Source organism: Ixodes scapularis, unplaced genomic scaffold, assembly GCF_016920785.2.
Source record: "Ixodes scapularis isolate PalLabHiFi unplaced genomic scaffold, ASM1692078v2 PGA_scaffold0__279_contigs__length_252992795, whole genome shotgun sequence".
In the NCBI taxonomy this organism is placed as follows: domain Eukaryota; kingdom Metazoa; phylum Arthropoda; class Arachnida; order Ixodida; family Ixodidae; genus Ixodes; species Ixodes scapularis.
In genome coordinates, this window is record NW_024609835.1 from 34,074,134 (window position 1) to 34,094,586 (window position 20,453).

General features: G+C 46.0%; 1 protein-coding gene across 1 annotated transcript; it reads right to left on the minus strand.

Moving 5' to 3' along the window:
- Positions 1 to 1,759: 1,759 nt before the first annotated feature.
- On the minus strand, positions 1,760 to 17,709 carry LOC8043859 (chymotrypsin-like protease CTRL-1). Its single transcript, XM_029982157.3, has 6 exons — positions 17,517 to 17,709; positions 13,622 to 13,799; positions 11,879 to 12,008; positions 8,789 to 8,933; positions 4,114 to 4,253; positions 1,760 to 2,073 (listed from the first exon to the last, which is right to left on the minus strand). The coding sequence occupies exons 1-6, from the start codon at positions 17,575 to 17,577 to the stop codon at positions 1,864 to 1,866; spliced, it is 864 nt and encodes a 287-aa protein (XP_029838017.2). The 5' UTR covers positions 17,578 to 17,709; the 3' UTR covers positions 1,760 to 1,863.
- Positions 17,710 to 20,453: the final 2,744 nt, after the last annotated feature.

Genomic DNA, 20,453 nt, shown 5'->3' on the forward strand with positions numbered 1-20,453 from the left:
GGTATGGTTTGGTCGCTTGAACAGCAGCGGATCCTTTTTAATCAGATGGAAGAGCGGATCCAAGCAGTGGAAGCAGAAGCGGACAGATTTGAGGAGTTCGGGTTCGTAGCAGACATTGTTGTCCACGTGCCGCCGCTCCTACCTGCTGTAAGACATGGGGGCGTAATCTTGGAAAGGAATAAGGAAAGTATATTTACATTAAAGAGGACAAACGTTAAGTAGTAGGGCTAAAAGCGAGTTCCTGGTGGCTGGCTTGACTGGCTGAAGGTTCTACAGGCTTGAAACAGGCACCAGACCGGAACGCACGTGCAGTTCGGGCCGGGCACGAGGGCATGCGAGGGCGGCTTCTTTGTCTACCGCCACCAGGCACGCTTAAAGTTTCTTGATAAAGTTCGCGCTTACAAGGACCTCCAACCTTCGTTGTAGAAACGCGCAAGACACGTGCCACGAGCGGGTGCTTGGCCGCCATTCGCTTCCAAGGGCCGCTCTACAGCCGCTCATTTCCGTGCTGCGCCGCCATTTGCTTCCAAGGGTCGCGCTAGACACAGGCCTTGTGCATTGGCGCATTTGAAGCTACTTGCAAGATCAAGGCAAACAGATCGAGGGGCTTTAGGCACGCTCACTTGGGGCGCGTCCAAGGTAATACGAAAGAAGAAGAGGGGACTGAGGATACCACGCGCTCATACTGCTAGCTGGAGTATGCGTTCCTCGTGATTGTAATATTCCATCACATCTGTGTTCACAACCATTGCATAATACTTATATCTATATTCAATTTGTTATAACGCGTGAAACGAGATATATTTATATATCTGTGATTTTTATTTTGAGTTCGTGGGTTCGAGGCTACTCCCTGTAGCTGTGGAGGGAGCTTGGCGAGCTGTGTTTGACACACGCGACCCCCCTTAGCGAAAGGGATCTTTATCTGCCGTGTGATTACGATCTCCAGCTCCTTTACTACAGGTACCTGCGCCAAAGGTGCCTTTGCACTGCCGTATGAACTGAAACAAAATGACGTGGCCACGAGCTCTCTACCTCTCGCTTCGAAATCGGCCAGCAAGAAGCGCAAGGCGTATCGCGCTCGTGACGTCAAAGGCCTCTGCACGGCCAAGGGTACTGTTGTGGCGAGCGTTGCCACCTCGTGGCGTCGACACGTGACAATCTCACCAAGTAATAATACCCGAGGACTGTACGCCCTATAGCCTATACATAGCTTGCCTTTACAGCCATTCGCGGCTATGCCGCTATTTATGTGCCACGAGCATTCGGTTCACCGTGTCAGTTTCACACCGCGGCTCGAGGGAACCAGTAAGTAGAAAGAACCGTCAGTACCCAGCAATGGCCTCACCGGCAAACTATGTATACATGGTATTACCATATATATATGGTAATACCACATATATGGTATTACCCTATACATAGGGAAGAATAATTGTACAGTCTGTAGCGTTTTGTCGGTTGTTGTGCTGTTGCACCAAACTAAAGTCGCTGAGTTGGCAAATTTGGTGGATAGGCAAAATGTCGAAGTTAATTTTATCATGAAATGTTTAAAGAGCGTGAGGTCAGTATTCCAGTTTTTGCGATATTGTTACATGCTACGAACAAGAAATTTTGCCAACGCAGAGTCTTGAATGGGGCACCACCTTTCAGACTCACTTATCATTTCTCGAGCAGCCTGCCACCATGTGACTTCAACCAAGCTGGACTTCTCGGGTGCCCTTAGGATAAATTTACGAGGAAAAAAGAAAAGCAGACCTCCTTTATCTTTTCCCGCCTATTCCGGCGCAACTCTGTTTTATTCAGAACTCTTCACTGGGGAGTACTATTTGACGAAGAGTCAAATAGTACGAAGAAAATGGGTCGTCAACTAAAATATTGACACAGCTTCCGACGTTCTTCGGGTCCGTTACTCGGATCCATGTAAGGTTCGATGAAATCTTTGATGTAAGCCGACACTTTGACGAAGCCCTGCGGCGAGATTGACCAGTTGCACGGACGTGGACCCGTGCTGACGATCCCGTGCACGGTCCACTTGCCGTCTGCCTTGTGCACTGCGGGACCACCACTGTCACCCTGAAAAAAAAAAAAAAAAAAAGCCTCATCCTGGGGCCTTAAGCTGGACGCTTGGCGAAAACGACGGCGAGGAATTTGGCGGCCGCGATTGGCCAACGCCACACTTGACCTTGGCGCCGGCCAATCATAGCCACCAAATTTCTCGCCGACTTTTCCACCAAGTGTCCAGACTAGGGCCCCTGCCATTAACCTGGCGCGTTATGTCTGTCCTTCGTTTCACCTCAGACGCAGCCGACGCTACGAACTGATGGAGCCAACCAAACAGCGTCAAAGGTGCACCATCATTGTGATGTTTCTGTACGTGTCCTATCATCGCTGAACCACTCATAAACAAAAACAAAACCCGGTGACTTGCGTTTTTGACGCTGCTTGATTGGTCGCAGCTGCAAGGCGGTGCGAGTCCCAAGCATCTGATTATCTGTCAGCAGCCAATGAAACTAAAGCGTTAGGCGATAAGAAGGCCGATCAAGCAATCACGAAGCAGAAAGCGTGAACGTAATATGTAGGCCACGCCCCGTTGTTTCTCAAGCGGTCAGTAACTATATGCGGAGCGCAAGTTCGTCTGCTTCTTGCACAGCGTTTGCGAAGATGTCGCGACGCCGAACTCTTATTGGCTGATTAGAAAAAAAAAAAAAAATAGTGGGTAGCCCTCAAGGCATCTAGCATTGAGGTCTACCCGCTATCCTTTCAATCATAGCCAATCAGAGCTCGGCATCAGTCTGACGTCACTGCAACTTCTGCGCAAGAAGCAGACGACTTGCTCGCAGCATATCATCTAATATGGCTTGGGAAAGGCAAAGTGGGATTATGCTCACGATTCTTGCTTCGTGATTCGTCAGCGTTCCTGATCGTCCGAGGCAGCGATTTCATTGGATGCTGGCCTATAATGGGATGTCCGGGGATCGTCGTCGCGCCCTGCGTTTCTTAAACTGTCAATGGTAATATTTCGCACTAAAAGAATGCCGAATGCGCGTTGATGCACGGTAGCGCTGATAGGTACGTGTAGAGATAATTGTTGCGTTTGCGTGCGTCTATGTATAGTATATACGAAAGAACTCGTATATTGTACCTGCGGTATTTTTTTTTTAAGTGTATTTGCCATTAAAAATTTTCGCGTTTGTGTTTCTGGATGCTCGGTGTCTACTACCGTGAATGGGCAGACTGAGCTATCTCTTTGTGGTGGTGGTATATACACCAAGCGCGCTTACGCGATTCTCTTTGCCAGATCTGTCACCTGCTCGTATATCGTACAAAAGGAGACAATAGGGAGTTGTAGTGGATCGTTTCTCTCCTCCGCTACGGTATCCCCGAAGAAAACGCCGCAGCTGCGCATGCGCGCCGCCAGCCTTCTCTGCATAGCTCAAGGTCTTGTGGCGGATTACGGAGCGCTAGCCGGGTGCTTAGCGGGCTGCGGAAACGCTCTACTACAATTCCCTAATGTGTTCACTGCAGGCACGACGACGGAATTACCCATGGGCAATGGACCTTTTCCGAGAAGCATTCTGCGCACGCGCGAGCGCCCGATACCAAGCGGTGGAAGTCGGCACGAAAAATCAAGGAAAATCGGAATTAGGCTGTAGATCGACGAGTAGAACACGTAATTGCAGCATATATATAATTGTGTTACACAAAAAAAGAAAGTGGACGGAAAAAAAAAACACGACGTTTGGGTGGACGCTACGGATTTCCCTCTTTAAAGTCGCGTTGGGCACGCGACGCAGCTCGGAGGGCGAAGCAACTGGTAGCGTAGCTCCCATTATCGATTGGTAGCGCAGGTAGGTCCCTTCCTCGATTTTTAGCTCGTGCAGCCACCGCCTGGTGCCGTCGGTATTTGGAAAAGGTCCATTGTCGGCGTACAGGTCTCAAGCGCGTCAGAAGCGCTTCATGTATGGTTCCAACCTGTCTGCAGACAGTCTTTTGTGGGACCAGACACGACACATACAAGAAACACGCCACAAACAGTTTTCTGCAGACTTTCGTGTATACGGGGCTTTAGGGTCCAGGTGCTGTAATAAACGAAAACTCAAGCGGTGCACTTACGTCACAAATAGATCCGTGGTCATGGGCTGCGCAAAAGACATCTGGGTGAGACGCCATTCCCCACCTCTTTATGCAGCTATCAATTGGGATTGACTCGATCATGGTCTGCTTAAGTTCTTCGGACCTTACTCTTCCCATGCCTAATGAGAGGAAGGAAAAAACAATTGAGTGGTGCACTTCAATTGATGATGGCAATGCCTGAACTGTCTTACTTTTTAGATGGCAATGTCTTAGCAGTGTCACCTTTTACCATTTCATCTACATGTATTTTTGCATTCATAGGATCGCTGTTTTTGTTGCTTTTGATCTTCCACTGTTTGTAACCCTCACACCTTCGGAATGCCCTCGGGCCTTTTTTTTTTTTTTTTTTTTTTAGGGTATTTGTGTCATGTTGTTAAACTTACCCATTTAACTTCTGTCTTCCGTAAATTTAACGTAGTCTAGCAGTTTGGCCTCAATAATTTCTGACGTCCTCGTGTTTTATACACCCCCATAAAATTTCCGTGATTAGATTGAGCTATGAATTCTGTAATTCGTTTCAGCTGAAGTCCAGACACAGCCGATGCTACAATCGCGAGCTCCGGACTTTCAGCGTCCCTGCCAAGCACCCGCGTTCGTGCAGTGCAAGTAGAGTGCAAGCACTGGCCATGGCCACATGTTCGCGCTTGTAGCGGCGGCTGCGCCTGAACTTCAGCTGAAACAAAGTAAACCCTTCTCTTAAAGGGGTACGGAAACGAAATTTTAGCGCCGATCTTTCTGCATAAATATGGTCTGGACAGGCACCAGCTCGGAAATATCAATATCGCGCTGTGAAATACAAGATAACTAATTTTAAACCTAACTAAACGATTTCAAATTCACATCTGGTGGATGGTGGCAAAGTTCTCGTGACATCACTTGTGGCATAGGAGCAGCGCCGTTCTGCGGCAATACGGCGTGCCGGCATTATTACCCTAGGCCTGAACGCGTTTGCAAAGCCTTGGCGGAGAAAGTCAAAGCGTAGTTGGCCACAGTGAGCTCGTTCTCGTTGCGGCTCTTTGCACGACACGACCCGAGCATGCTTCTGGCATGGCCCGTGTTAGTTGCTGCGAGTCGCGAGCTGTGAGCCGACGTTAAAAAATATATGTTTGAACTACGAGAGTGTCAGCAAAAGCCACGCAAATACCTGTTCACACTTGGAGCGGACACTCGCGTTTGATCGAAGTGCTGGATTCGCTCTGTTAGACCGCGTTTCGGTAAGCGCTTCTGGACCGATCTTTTACGAGTGCAACTCGATACTGACATGACACTCGGCAAAGAAAGGTTGGACCGACATCGCGTAGCTCCCACGAACTGCTACAGTTCGTGGGAGCTAAGCGGTCATGAGAGGTCGGGCCCCTCACGGGCCCCACCCCTTATGGGGGGCGCCCATGAGGGGGTGGGGGGAGAGGAGGTCCCTGCAAAACGGAAGATTTCGGTTTGGGGTGGGGCCAAGCCCCATGCTCCCCCCCTCCCCCTGGCTACGTGCCTGCGTCAGAGCTTCCGCTGTTGCCAACGAAAGCTGTGTGTTTTGCAGGTACAATCTGACCCGTTGGGCTCTGTTTGAAATTGAATTATTACTTGTGCGGCGGAGAGTTAGAAATTACGATTTCGTGCGGAAGGTATTCCTCAAATCAATGAGAATATAATTTAATCGCTTTTTGAAATACAAAATTTTACCGAACAGTTTTTTTTTTTTTTTTTTTTTTTTTTTTTTGAGGGACATTGCAAAGGCACAGAGAAAGCCAGAAGCTTCTTCGAAGGGCATGCCGACCGGTGTCAAACACGAGCGGAAGGACGACATGAAAGCTTCGAATAATGACGGCATGGAATTCCAGAGGTAGGACTGGCTGACTAGGTGCACGTGACCCCTTCTGATTCTTTAATGGTATACTAAAACGCAAGTTGGCTTTCGCAAAATAAGGACGCAGAAGCGTTGAACGGGACGCTATGAACTCTAAAACATTCCTCGTACAGCGATATCTCAAACAGATGGCCGTACTATCGGAAAGGAAGGGCGCGAGTAAACGAGGAATGTGACGTCACCATTCTCCCGCAACAGTTGAGAATGAGGGAAGCGGCCTCGCTTCTCTCCTCCTCACTTCGGTTCACCAACTCGACGGGACGTAGCGAGGAGGAGAAGGAATGAGAATCGTGACGTGCTTGTCTCGTCAGTCTCGTCGGCCGTGTGCAATCGCGCACTTCTTTTCCAAAAATACGGCGATCCGTTAGAGATATGGCTGTATCAGTGATGTCTTTTGAGTTTTGGAGCGTCCCGCCTATCCGTCCAGCATTGCTGTGAGAGCTCGAAATTCCGGTTCAGTATTTCTTTGGAGCCCGTTTCCAAGCAAAAATGTTTGCTTGGAACACCCGCAAATCAGGGGGGGGGGGGGGGGGGGGGTACAGTTTTGTAGATGGATTTGGTAGCATCGCACCTTTAAATAACGTCACCGCTCGGAACGCAACGTTTGTTGACGAAATTCTGGTCATCGCATGATTGCCAGCACTAAAAATAAGATCCCCACAACTTCATCACTAAAATTCGCGATGGAACGGGTGAACGAAAACGGATCTGCTTTTTTCCTTGAAATTAGGCGGCAACAAAAAAGCGTCTTGGTCAGTAATGTTGCGTGCGAGTAAACTCGGGCGGGTCCCACTATAGATCCAGTAGGCTTATGAAAGGTGAAAAACATTCATAACAATATCCTTTCACGGCCCCTTTAAGCAGGTAGATCTAGTGTATTTCTTGCCAGTAATGTTTTCTTTGCGCTTATTAAACTACAAAGGTTATGCATCTAAGTGGTGTTGTTTTTGTTTAGTTTTTCTGGCGCAAGTACAGATTTTGAAATCATTCTAACGTCTGTCGGGCCATGTCCCACAATCCTCACAGGCTTTGACGAGCTCAATGATCTGTATTAAAAATACACGCAAATTGTAGTTTTTATTATAAAAAACGCTACTGTAATTTCTATAGTGACTAATTATAACCCTGTATAGCAATGATAGACTACTAATGAAGAGCTGCTGCAAATTGGGTAGGCACCAAATAGAAGGAGGCCAAGGGATATGTAAAATGTCAGAGGGGCATTCCAGCATTATTTGCGAATTTATTAATGTAAACATAATTAAATTAATCAAAACCTTTCACCGACTTTGTAAAATCTAAACTTGTTTCGCCTAGTCATGTTTTCCGCATTATTTTAAGGTTGTAAGCCGATGACTACATAACTTTGAAATTTGGGATGGAGTATTGTCATTTTTGAATAGGTATTTCAACAGGTTCGTGGAAAATATTTATTTACTTTAATTTGCGATTATATTGCTATAACCTCGATGAACAAACATGTTTTGCTTATACTTTATACACTGCGAGAAGCAGCCTGGTCAGTTTCTGTAGGTAAAACTCATACATTTGTCTTAACGAATCTCGTTTTATTGTGAGCGATGGAACGCCGAGAACTAAAGTCTGTCTCTGTGAAGACGACAGGTGCCGACAGACGCACTATAGACCTTTTTCCGCTTACTCTCGCCCCCGACCGCCAAGAAGGCATATCCGGAAAAAATATTAAAACGTTTCAACCTTCAAATAGTAAAAAAAATAGAGGGGAGACAAAAACGAGAATAGGTGACGGTTACGCTTATCTCCTAAGGCGAAACAATGTTTTCAGTTTCACCCATACTGGTAGTGATGATATTTCAAGATGGCGGCGCCCTTGTGAAAAAGGTCTGTAGAGGCACATGGGCCTGACTCAAGGACGCGTTCTGTCCACGGTGTCCGATGATACCCGCTCATCGAGTGCAAGTGGGTGCCACTTGGAGTCTGGCGAACAGTTGTTTATGACCGGGACGTCGGATTCGTCTCGCTCCAAGGCGACCACCCCGTGACCTCCCACGAACACAACGCATGTCGGTCCGGGACATTGCTTATGCATTCCTGGGAGGTGTTTTTACACCTGCTCTAACTATTGCGCGCGGGAATCTTAAGTCTTGGCTTTGGGAGCGGAAAAAGGCGAACTTTGCAGCAATGCCCTCCTTACCAAACTTCGGCGTGCAACAAATGTGCCGATATCCTGCACTTCATCACTTTGTAGCCTTTTTTTATCCGTCCCGTTAAATGATCTCTATTCTTCACACACGTCGGAGTAGTTTGGTGGTCTGCCAGCGAGGTCACGGGTACTAGCAGAATTACTTGACGTCCGAAGGCTCCCCAACGCGCGACGCCCAGTGACAGCACATCCATCGTCGAACAACATAAAAATACCCTTTACTGTCCTTACATGATATGGTTTTGAAAGGAAGAAGGCTACGCATGTGTGTTTGAATTTTGAAACGCCTACGTTTTGATAGTCACAAGCTTCTGAACTGATAGATGCATTGCCTGTATATTAATTTTTTACAGAACGTGGAGAATTAGCAAACGCTCCGTGAGGGTTATTACGTTGGTACTAATATACATGATACGAAAAAATATCGAAGTAATCACAATTTCTCTCACGGGCATTACTGAGTGGCATTTGGAACAAAATAGTTCAGAATTCGCGTCAAAACTGGCCTAACTGTATTTATCACCGAGTGCAATTGAGAAATAATTATATCGATAATTTTAAATATACTTACATATTCTTCTCGTACAATACTTGTGGGGTCGTATTCTTACCTTCGACGTCGCCCCAGCCCGTGGCATACAACTTGGATCCCTCTGGCAAGTCTTCTCCGCTCTTTGGCAGACAGGCCGGCTGAATGGTCGTAGTCATGTTCACTTTCTCGACCAATTCGATGATCGCGATGTCGGGCACCATGTACTAGGAAGAAGGAGATACACCCAAGACTCTGTAAACTATGCAATGATATATAAGGGTCGTATGGGAAATATTTAGCTAATATCAATATATTCCAGGGAAAGCTGTTATAGCATTTTCCCAGCTGTATATACTTGTGGCATCGGCGTTGCTCCAGGCAGAAAACTTCGTTTCAAGTGCGCACTCGCATTCAACGCCCGAATGGTGCCAGGTAAAACGCGTTCACTCGGCTCTTGCCTTGCAGCAGTGTCTGCCACAGTTAGGGGGGATACACCATTATAAATTCCTTTTTCACCGCAGCACTTGGCTTGCGCCTACTAGAGTCACTAAATAAGTTACGCCTAAGAGTAACAACACTTCAGCCGTCTTAATGCTTAAAATCATGGTTGCCAATTCTCTGAAGCTTTTCCTGATATCGCAAGAAACGCTTTTCCGTTCTCCAGAAATATTAAAACAGTTCGTGACAAAGCAAGTATTTGGTACTTTTAGCAAATCGTTACTGTGTTCCACGTACCACACTACCGGAGCCTTTGAAGCATGCTTTTGAGCGCGCGCCCTTTGGTCAAAGGCATGCTTCAAAGGGTCCGGTAATGCGGTACGCGGAACACGGTAACGGTTTGCTAAGAGTCCCCTAATATCACTTGAGCTTCCAAACTCCGCGTATTTAAAGGTGAGTCAAAAAGTCAAATTGGACGTTTGAGAGATTTATACAGCGTAAGGTTGGTCTGCCAGTAGGGGCGACACTGATTTACAATGTAGATGAGCAATTTAGCCAGTGCGGTACAACCGCTAGCCTGGGGTCTTACGCAGTAGTGATACAAGACCGTACGCCGGTACGATGCTCATCCAGATCGAAACGGGCAGGGGTGGGGCTCGAACCCAGGATCCCTGGGTTCTGCAGTGCGAGCTTTCGCTCCACGCGCGTCGAGCTGGGTGTGCGCTTCAGCCCACTCGGCCACCGATCCCCCTTTAACGGTGAGGAAGTAGCATTTTTGCATTGTGAGGCTCGACAGTTGCTTCTGCTCTGCGCTAAGCACCAAGATGGCGGCGCCCACTAGCAAACCAGGAAACGGAGTATCAATACTTTAAGTGTAGCTCATTGAAAGGCTATAACGTCGACCGCATATACTTCGTTCACCTTTAAAGGAAAACTGAAGCGGTTCTGTATTTGAGCAAACACAAAAACACTTAGGTCGTATTCGATTGACCTCCAGGATTACGAATATCGAGATTATTTTTCTATTTGGTGCACGGATGCTGCAGAAATTAATTTCCAAGGTGCCGATGAAGCCCCTCCTTCCCGGGGCGTGACGTCATATTAGGAGTTTTCGGAATCTCCGCTCTCGCGCATCTTCAGCGCCTATAAAATCTAGGCACGCGCACTCTCGCTATTTTCAAGAAGGTCAGCAGGAGCCGTCACGACCGGTGTTAGTGCGAAGGAATATACTTGGCAAGCATGCAAATGTAAGCACTGCGGATATGAGGGACACGCGTCTGGCGGCCCAAAGATCCTATACTCTGTTTCACCTTATGTTGTACCGCAGTGAAAGCTAGAGGCGCGAGCTCATAGCGTTGGCAGCTGCCCTCAATGCACGAGAGCCTGTGCCGCCGAGACGTGCCCTAGAGCAAGGAGCTCATGTTTGTAGCCTTTCCTGCGGTAGATCATAAGGTGAAATAGAATATAGTATGTATCACGTCCCGACTAAGCGGAGGTGTTTTGTGTTTTCTCGCGTTTAGTTACGTCTACGGGGAACGAACGTCATATACAGATTCACTGGATTAAGGTACACCCGAATTCTCCTAAAACTGTTCTTTTTCTTGCTCAATAAATGTTCCACACTCTTAAAAAAGAAAAAAAAAATATATGGAAAGGCTTGGATTGAAAAAAGTATTTTTTTAATACGATAGCATTATTAAGCTATATACTACTCCAGGTTTTCAGCTTTATGGGAATTTCCTGGCCGTATTTTTACGTTCCCTCGTAAATTTTAAGGAATATTGATTTCACGTGACCTATGCAGCAATTCAGTTTCCCTGCTAAATTTAGCGGGAAAATTGAAGTCACGACCTGGGCACTAATTCAGTTTTCCCCCCGAATTCGCAAGAAAAATTGATGTCACGTGACCTCCGACCGATCGCGATTGAGTCAACTGTCGTTGGCTAAGTGACAGTTAAGAGCGCTAGTGTAACTAGAATATTAAGCACGCTGTATACGAGCAAGCCCGCATCTGCCCACACCAGGTAGGGGCCCAGCGCGTGCGAAGGAACTATATTCGCATTAGGTGAAACAGGGGCGATTCCAGAACTCCGTTTTGGGGGGAAGGGGGCGGAAAATTTATAAGGATACTATTCTCCCATTCTTTCTTGTGCACCGGGGGGTCCAACCATGGCAAATTGCCCTCCGAGAATGGGGAGGGGGAGGAATCGACTTTGTTGGGGGGGGGGGGGGGGGGGGGGGGGGGGGGCGTCGCCCTTTTTTTGGATTCGCCCTTGGGTGAAACGCCTATTCGTGCACCGTGCTGACAGCTGCGCCACCGCCGCAGCGGGGCGACTTTCCTTAGCCTGTCATCGGCGTCCAATCAACATCTGCGAACGCTGCAATAGCAGAGCGCACGCTTGCGCCAGATCAGATTATATGTGAGCCTTTAGTGTTGAAAAACTATTGACTGCGAATGCACAATTCCTGCAATGTCAGGGTTACAGAATTTCGAAGTCGTTACTCCGAAGTGTAAGGAACGGAGTTACGAGAACTTTGTGCGATTTTCCTGCGATAATTTCCCAACGATTTTCCGGCAGACGATCTTTGCTAAGAGAGCTTTTAGGTTTCTTAGCGTGACATCGGCTGCCAGTTATTTCTTCTTTAGTTTTTCTTTGAGTATTTGCTTCGACTGCCTGTCTTTTTATTGAAAGCGAAAAAATAATAATAACAACGGATGCTTTCTTCTTACCGTTGCTGATTTCCCATCGTATCCAGGGTGCACGCAGATTTCTTTGACGTGTAAAAAGACCTGGCCTTTGACCGGAGCTGATCGGAGGTGAGCACCTAGGTGGACACGGAGGGTGCGTGGCCTCAGGTGCCTGCGTATTAAATAGAATAGCTATTCCCGGTACCGTCCACCGCAAGCGGAGCTCTATGGAAACACAAGGCATATCATGCGTACCGCCCGTGCTACAACTATGGCCCCTGGAATGCTTGTCAGACCTGTGTCTGTTTACGGCGTTCAGAAAAGTGGTCCCTCGATTTCCGCCTTATGACGTCATAGAAGTGTCATACTCTCGCCTGCCGCGATCCTGGCGGTGTCACGGCAGCGGTGGCGGATGTGGCAGATGCCTGTTCTTCTGCAGGTCGCTGTACAGCCGGACAGTCCGAAGAAGGTTCGACAGTCGGGGGTTGAAACACCCTGACAACAGCGACACGTTGGCTCGTAATTTTTTTTTTTTTTTTATCAGAGTTTGACGATTAGTCATTGGGATCGCGACATCCGACAGCATAAACATTCCGGCTTTTGATGCGTCCTTCCTGGCCACTTCGGGACTATTGTTGATGTATGGGCGAGATAGAGAGAGGCGCGTTCCAAGCGCCATGGGCTTGACTATCAGACGATCTATACACATGGCATCGGAAAGATGGCGGCGCCCAGAGGCAACACTTGCAAACGTCCGTGGACATTGCCACGATTTGGACTCTTGAAGATTATTGAATGTAATGTAACAGTTTCATTGTCGTGAGATCACGGCACTTTGGTGACGCAGCATTTCTTTATTCTTTTTATTTCATAACTCCTAAAGGGGCACGAAGAAACGAAGAAATATTTTACGTCGCTCTCATGACTAACTTCATCGACGTGTTAAGGATATGGAAAGCCGGAAATTACTCAGACGAGCCTCTCGCTTTTCTACACAAAGTGCAATACAATATAAGCAGAATGTTTTTTTGTTTTTTTTTTAAGTTTTGCAAATTAAAAAGAAAAGTCATGAAAGCTACTCGTATGCGTTTTGTGAAGGTGAGTGATACGAACAAGGGGGGTACAGAGTATAAGGGGCTACTCGTAACGATTAGTCGGCCAACTGAGTAAACATTGGCAAGAAACTCTTTTGTCGTGTATTTTATGGTGTTTAATTACGCGATATACGTTTTAAAATTAGAGTTTCCGATCCAAGCATGCACTACCAAACTACAAAGGCCCGTTTTTGATGGGTAGTGCGTAGATTCGATCTCACAAATACTGCGAAACCACCAGTCTAGTTGGCCTGGTTCGCACACTTGCGTGTTGCTAACGGCCGAGTTTGGGAGATTTTTTTTACGATGAGAGAACAGACTGACTCGGCTGGCGCCATTTATGACGTGGACCTGGAACTGCATTTCACTAGAGTGAAAGTTTCACAACTGTGCGAGATCAAATGTATGCTTGCCATCTTTGAGAAACGGTCATTTATAACATTGTCAAGATATTTGCGAGCCAATGGTAAGAGAATAATGAGCAAAAATATTAGGAATTATATACGAAAATCGCGAGTGTTCCAATTGATAGATGGCGCCTTTTGTGCTATCTCGTGGTAGGAGATCACGAAAGGACATACGATTGCACACTATATCACCCCCTTCACCGTTTCATCATGCATCGTATCGGAGAGAATTGGGATTTGACGCCGCTCATCGAGTGAGAATTAATGCACATGCATTTACTCACTCGGCACAGTGGGCAGCCGTGAGTACGTGTCGGTCGCTTATCAAGACGCCGCTGCAGTAGTCCCGGTACACACGGAGCTGGGCATGCCAAGGCCAGCTGCCAGGCACTGCTTTCGCGCCGCCGACTACCCTATCTTCGGGGTCCAGGACTGGCTGGATCTGCTGGACGCCGCAGTCACCTGAAGAAGAGAAATCGTGCATTTGTTAGAACAAGGACATTTTCTCCTTGAATGTAGGCGCCAAGGAGTTATACATTCTATAAAAATATATGCATATTTTTTACTTTATTTTTTGCTTTGGCCTATTATATGCAGGCTGTCCTCTTTTTTTTTTTTAGACTTTACTGATTTTGTTTAAAAAATGCGAGTCATACGGCCAGGGAAAGGGGGGAGGGGGGCTTTATATAGGAGGCTAATCGTCAAGATGAGTTGTATAATTAACTAAATCATGGTAATTAACTTTACTTCGTCGAAATAAATTTATAGCGTCGTCGGAAACCAATAAATGAGTAAAACCCGAAATCGGAACATATGTTTTGGAAATCCCTCCTACCTTAAAATTAGTTGTTCTTTTTTTTAGGTGAAGTTTTGTTATAATATACATGTACGATTGAATCACTTAGAAAAGATCAAACTAATCATGATTAAAAAAATTGCTTCATCATTCTCATTTGCGCGCCAAACTCATCCCTTGGTGATAGATTTCCCGCTGTATTCGCCTCGAGATCGAACAGAGTTGCCACTGTGCGGCCGATGTTGGAAACACTGCAAGTGTGGATACCACCGCACGTCGTCCGCTCTTGGCGCAGGTTGAAACATGGATCCTCGCGACGATGAAGGCTTGTTTTCGGGTAAACGGCGTTATTTATGCTGTGAATGCGCGTTTTTTTTTTTCGAAAATATTGTATCGTTTTACCAGAGTGGAAACACATGAAGGAAAGGGATGCCGAGTCAGATACTTGTGTAATCTTGCTACTGTGTTTGTTGTTGTTGTGATGCGCTCTTTGTTGCGGACGGAAAGCGGTGCCTTATCGAAGAGGAACAATTTGTGAATGCCGGGCGCTTTATTGAGCGCAGCCCTGAGGTTTCAACGAACACGTCGACGGGCGTACACGTGCGGAGTTACGAGCTGCAATCATCGGCTCTCAGCATGGGTCCCTACACTGTGGATCTGAAGTTTATGAACGGAGCCATGAATGATAAACTTTCGTGCACTCGCCCTGCCGTATAACTATTGTTTGTAACTCCAACGGCCGGATACGTCTTTGAGAGAATCGCGCGATTCGTTCTCCCGGTCGTTTTTAACGCCGCATACGTAAAAACCTTTATTTTTTCCGATCCCAATTATTCGCAAATTAGGCATAGGAACCTATTCGCTGCCGCTAACTCTCGCGAATTTTAGAGACTTAAATTCTGGCCCCAAAACAAGAGATGTATTCGCGTGCCTTTATATTTCCCTTATTTTGTAATTCTCGAAAATATGGGGCTCGCGAAGGGTTTTGCAGTAGGCGGTGCAGTCACTTCAGAAAAAGAATGGCACAGGCTTCTTACGTGGCACCCATGTTTTTTAGTGAGCTGTTAACCTTAGATGTAATCATGACGTTTTCACGTAGCGCGATTTGTCCTTCAAAATTTGTATTTCAAGCGAAGTGGCACGAAACCTTCGTCACGCGGAGGGATAAGCAAAATTCATAGAGTGTAAACAAACAATTGATTAGGCTTGATAGTCTCTGTTTCTCCTTCGGTAGATTGACCAGTTGCCATCAGCCCTTTTTACCGCGTACTTCTGACCGAACTTCAAGAAAAGTGATATGGTGCGTCTGACGCACACGTAGAGGCATTGAGCGAGTCACTTCCGCTGCAGTCGATGACTCCTTTAGTGTGTCATAGTGTAGGGCAGTGATTTTCAAATGGAAGTCCGCGGACCCCAAAGACATTCTGTGGGTCCGCGAAGCTCTGCCTCATCAGCCAAGCCCGGCAATTAAAGTTGTATTTTTTTCATATTGACATTAAGCGTTCCAATTTTCGGGTGAGTTTTCTGGTGTGTATGTCAATCCGAGAAGTCTACTTCATATTAGCCCATAGTTTGATTCGTTTATTAACTAATTATCATAAACCTTTCGTTTCCCCTCACGACCAACTGGGTCCGCCATTATATCTGCCGATCCACAGGGCGTCCGCGAAACATCAATGGTTGAGAACCACTGGTGCAGGGGGTCTCGTAAGAGTGACAATTATACCATGTTTCAAAAGTCGGATTCTCACACAGTGATAAGTACGTGGCATTCGCATCATCTCCAAAAACACCGCAGCGGGAGAACTCACACTAACGACGACCAAATGCACTGCCCAGCAGCGAGCATCAACGCGCACGCCTTACACTTACTATACTTTGGGCCACTCGTGACACTTATAGGCAAACAGTTTTATTTTTCCTCTCACCTTCGTTGTCATGCATTGCTGGTCTGAAGTCTTCGGCGGTGAGGTGTTTAGAGCAAACCATTGCATGAATAAGATCTCAACTTCGAGAGCCTCTCTATCCTCAGCGCGCCGGCCGCTGGATATCGATGAAAACTAACCCCCACTTTGGTGCAATAGGAATTGCGCTGAGGCAATGCACAGTATGGGACCATTTTCTGTTGAAATTGCTTTCATAATGATGCTGTACGAGGCAATAAGCGCGATATTCTGCAGGTTCTTGGCCGCGACCGCAGATAGCCTAAGGGGAAGCCATCTTCTTATCCACCCATTGCTGATGATGATAGCGCGACAGTAGCGCCACCTTTAGTTCGATCTTGAGGCAAATATCGGGCCTGCCTGAAGTTGAACGCAGGGGTGCAAAACTCAAAAATAATCAAGCGGCAAAAAAAAAAAAAAAAACCTGCAGTTACTGGCGGCTTTAGAACCCTTCGCCGTCGCAGGATCCTGGTGTTCACGACGAAAGCAGAAGGGACGAATAATCTAGTCCTCCTTTCATCAGCTTTCATTTCATAGTTCATCCTATGGCATGGTACAAAATCTATAACTATTATTTCTGCGATTTTTCTTTTTACTCATATGATTAGCCTTTCTTTGCGCGTAAATTGTCCGACAATTAATATTGCATAAAATGTCTTGGATTCTTTTTGTTTTTGTTTTTTAGCATGATGTCATTTTTTTTAGAAGCAGGGTAGAGACCAAGGTTCAATATCATTTAAATCGTCATTTAAATCAGACCGATTTCGCTATGGCGATTTAAATCAAATCCTCCGCGCAAAAGCAATTCCGAAGTATTTTTTTGTCGTTTGTCTATTATTTGATGTTTTCATATATATTTGTATTTAAATTAAAAAAAAAAGTTTCGTATAAGGTTGAATACGAATAAAATGAAGAGCTCTTCTAAGCAAATCAGAGCGTTGAACTTCATTTATACTTTCAACTTCGTTCGTCAGCAACATAACGTTTTATTACAACAATATCAGACGGAAAAAGAAACAAAAGAAAAATATAAGAAATGTTATGTCCTATTGCGCTCAAGTCGCAACTCGAAAGAGAAATTCCATAGTTTTTTTCAACTAGCTTAAAAATCCGGCCGTTTTTGTACTAGTATCGCAGGGATTACAGCATAAAAAGTTGTTAACTAAACTGTACTCTACATTTAAATTATTTCTTTCTTTTACACTGTTATCTAATCAATCTGTTGTGTTTAAAAATGCACCTGTTGGTAAAAAGGCACCATTTTCTAGGTACAGTGATTTAAATCAAGCTAGTTGGATTCAAATCAAATAATTCTGGTTTAAATCAAATAAACCTGATTTACTAAATTGTCTTTCAAACAATATATGGTTCTTTTACCCTGTTTGGGAGTAGCCTTCAAGTTCCCTCGGTCCGATAAAATGTGAGCCGAGAACAACTTACCCCTGTTCCATGACGCCAAGGCGGGAGCCACCAGCAAAGCTACAGTCAAAATTAGGAACATTTCAGGAGTTGTGGCTATATTACGAAAATTAGAAAGGCTATTCGCACTATTTTCGCTTGAGAGGAGCTTATATATACGCGTGTTGTCTGTATATACTAATCTGTTCCGAGATATTGTTATCAAGTAGGTCGTTTCATAAAAGCGCTCTGGTACTGCGCACACCTGGACAAATCAGGTGTGGGATAACTGGACCTGCTGGTGCAGCATTTACATATTCTCAAGGTGTGCTTTATCTCCCAAAGTGGTGTGAAGTGATAACATCCTTTGGGGTCTGTTATCACTTCATTCCAACATATTTTTTTTTTTCTATAGGCCCTGGCAACTATGCCAATCGATAAAGATGGTTCCGTGTTACCGCTGACTGTGCATTGACACATTTTGATCTCACATTCTGGAAAAGGGGGAATTCTCGCAGTGGAAGCCGGTAAGGGACCTTTTCCGATAAAGCGGTACAGAAAAAAATGTTGACTGGCGGCTGTCGCTCTGAGCCTTTCAGGGGATCTGTCGTCAAGTTCTTCCTACACTACGTGTTTTGTTGTGATGTACCATTATTTATAGGAGTGTACGAATAGTTGCAAATTTTCGAAAAGAAAATCCTATATCACTTTGATTCGTTACTCCTATCAAATATTATATCTTCTTTGTTTCAAATATTTCTGTCGAGTAATTTTTAATAAACGAAGCTGTTTTCCGGCGCAGGTATAGGAGTGTGCGAATCCTCCTAATTTTGGAAAGCGTATAAGCGATTGCCTTATTTTATTCGTTACTCGAGTAATGCTTTTGTTTTAACTTTTTAATATTTTTTTAAAATAATTTTTGAATAGTCAGAACGGTTTGGTGCGGAGAGGTTTTCTTCACAGGCGTTCCAACACGTCTGCTATCCACGCAAGACGTCACTCACGATCATCATCAGCTCAGCAGTACCTGATTGTTTCTATTCATAAATTGACCTTGCATTCGTCTGCCAATATACTGAAGTGTACTAGAACTTGGAGCCGTGCAGACCGCATCGGCATCTCCCTAGAAGTTGGGTGTCCAGTGGCCCAATTCTACCGCAGGGGCTGCCAGTCACAGCGGGTCCAGGAGGCCGGTTCGGTAGCGTTTAGTCAGGCTGGCTTACGGTGTTTAGGTGTGACTACCTCTTTTTGTGCCGAAGAAACAAGGTACTCACAATGATGTCAAATGTTGCGAAGAAAACGACAGAGCGGCGGTGTTTAGTTCCGTGATGCAACATGGGTTACAACACATGCAAAGAGAAACATTCCTTGTTTCGGGCGCCGAGCTACGGCTTCCTGTTTCTCGGAATAGGATCTTCTGATTAAAAGGGAGAAGAAAAACTGATGAAGAGGAAGGAAAAGAAGGGAAATTGAACAAGACTGTGTGACCTCTAACATATATCAAAGAATGCAAATGTTTCCAAGTGGCATTGCCCTTTGATAAAGACAGCAGTTGAAGTTGCTCAGTTTATCTTGCCAGTATTCATGTTTATTTTTATATGATGCGTTCTCACTGGATTAAATCAATTCAGACATTTTCTGGTCTTTAAGTTTTGACTGTGAGTGCAGAAGTTCGCTTTCAATAATCTATGCTACACACAAAAAAAAAAGTATTACCACGAGAACAAAAACTATGTATTTATAGGTCTGCAAAATGTACAGCTGCCGAAAAAAATAATTAAAAAAGAAATTTTACACTAGGAGAGGAAAGAATCGATATCATGTCAGAGTGGGCAGGACAGCAGCAGCTCGTTCACCATGCTTAAACAAGTCTTCTTTGTACAGATTTTGCTGCTGCCTTTCGGGAACCTTGACGTGATTTCTGCGGCCTCGGATGAACAGTTTCAAGATCGCATCGTGGTGATTCCAAGCGACGTGACGGGTACCGTGAATTGTGCTGACGCACAATCTTCCCCGATACCCGAGACTGTTCTGTGTGACAACGACAACCGCGGTCACGTGTTTACGGGCTACTCTGTGACGCCCACCGGGATGACTACGGCGCACATCGACGGCATAAAAACCTTCGGACAAGGCTTCGACGCCAGTGGGCAGGACAGCAGCAACTCGTTCACCATGCTTAAACGAGTCTTCTTCTTTGTCCAGATTTTGCTGCTGCCTTTCGGGAACCTTGACGTGATTTCTGCGGCCTCGGATGAACAGTTTCAAGATCGCATCGTGGTGATTCCAAGCGACGTGACGGGTACCGTGAATTGTGCTAACGCACAATCTTCCCCGATACCCGAGACTGTTCTGTGTGACAACGACAACCGCGGTCACGTGTTTACGGGCTACTCTGTGACGCCCACCGGGATGACTACGGCGCACATCGACGGCATAAAAACCTTCGGACAAGGCTTCGACGCCAGTGGGCAGGACAGCAGCAGCTCGTTCACCATGCTTAAACGAGTCTTCTTCTTTGTCCAGATTTTGCTGCTGCCTTTCGGGAACCTTGACGTGATTTCTGCGGCCTCGGATGAACAGTTTCAAGATCGCATCGTGGTGATTTCAAGCGACGTGACGGGTACCGTGAATTGTGCTGACGCACAATCTTCTCCGATACCCGAGACTGTTCTGTGTGACAACGACAACCATCATGTCATCATACCAACTCGCCCAACTTACTACACTTCGACAACCGCGGTCACGTGTTTACGGGCTACTCTGTGACGCCCACCGGGATGACTACGGCGCACATCGACGGCATAAAAACCTTCGGACAAGGCTTCGACGCCAGTGGGCAGGACAGCAGCAGCTCGTTCACCATGCTTAAACGAGTCTTCTTCTTTGTCCAGATTTTGCTGCTGCCTTTCGGGAACCTTGACGTGATTTCTGCGGCCTCGGATGAACAGTTTCAAGATCGCATCGTGGTGATTCCAA

Coding starts and splice junctions, on each gene's coding strand:
- LOC8043859 (XM_029982157.3), bottom strand. CDS start 17,577: ATGTTCCTAATTTTGACTGTAGCTTTGCTGGTGGCTCCCGCCTTGGCG. Junction 12,009..13,621: donor ACGGCTGCCCACTGTGCCGA/GTGAGTAAATGC, acceptor TTTAATACGCAG/GCACCTGAGGCCACGCACCC. Junction 8,934..11,878: donor ACGATGGGAAATCAGCAACG/GTAAGAAGAAAG, acceptor CCTTCTTCCTAG/TACATGGTGCCCGACATCGC.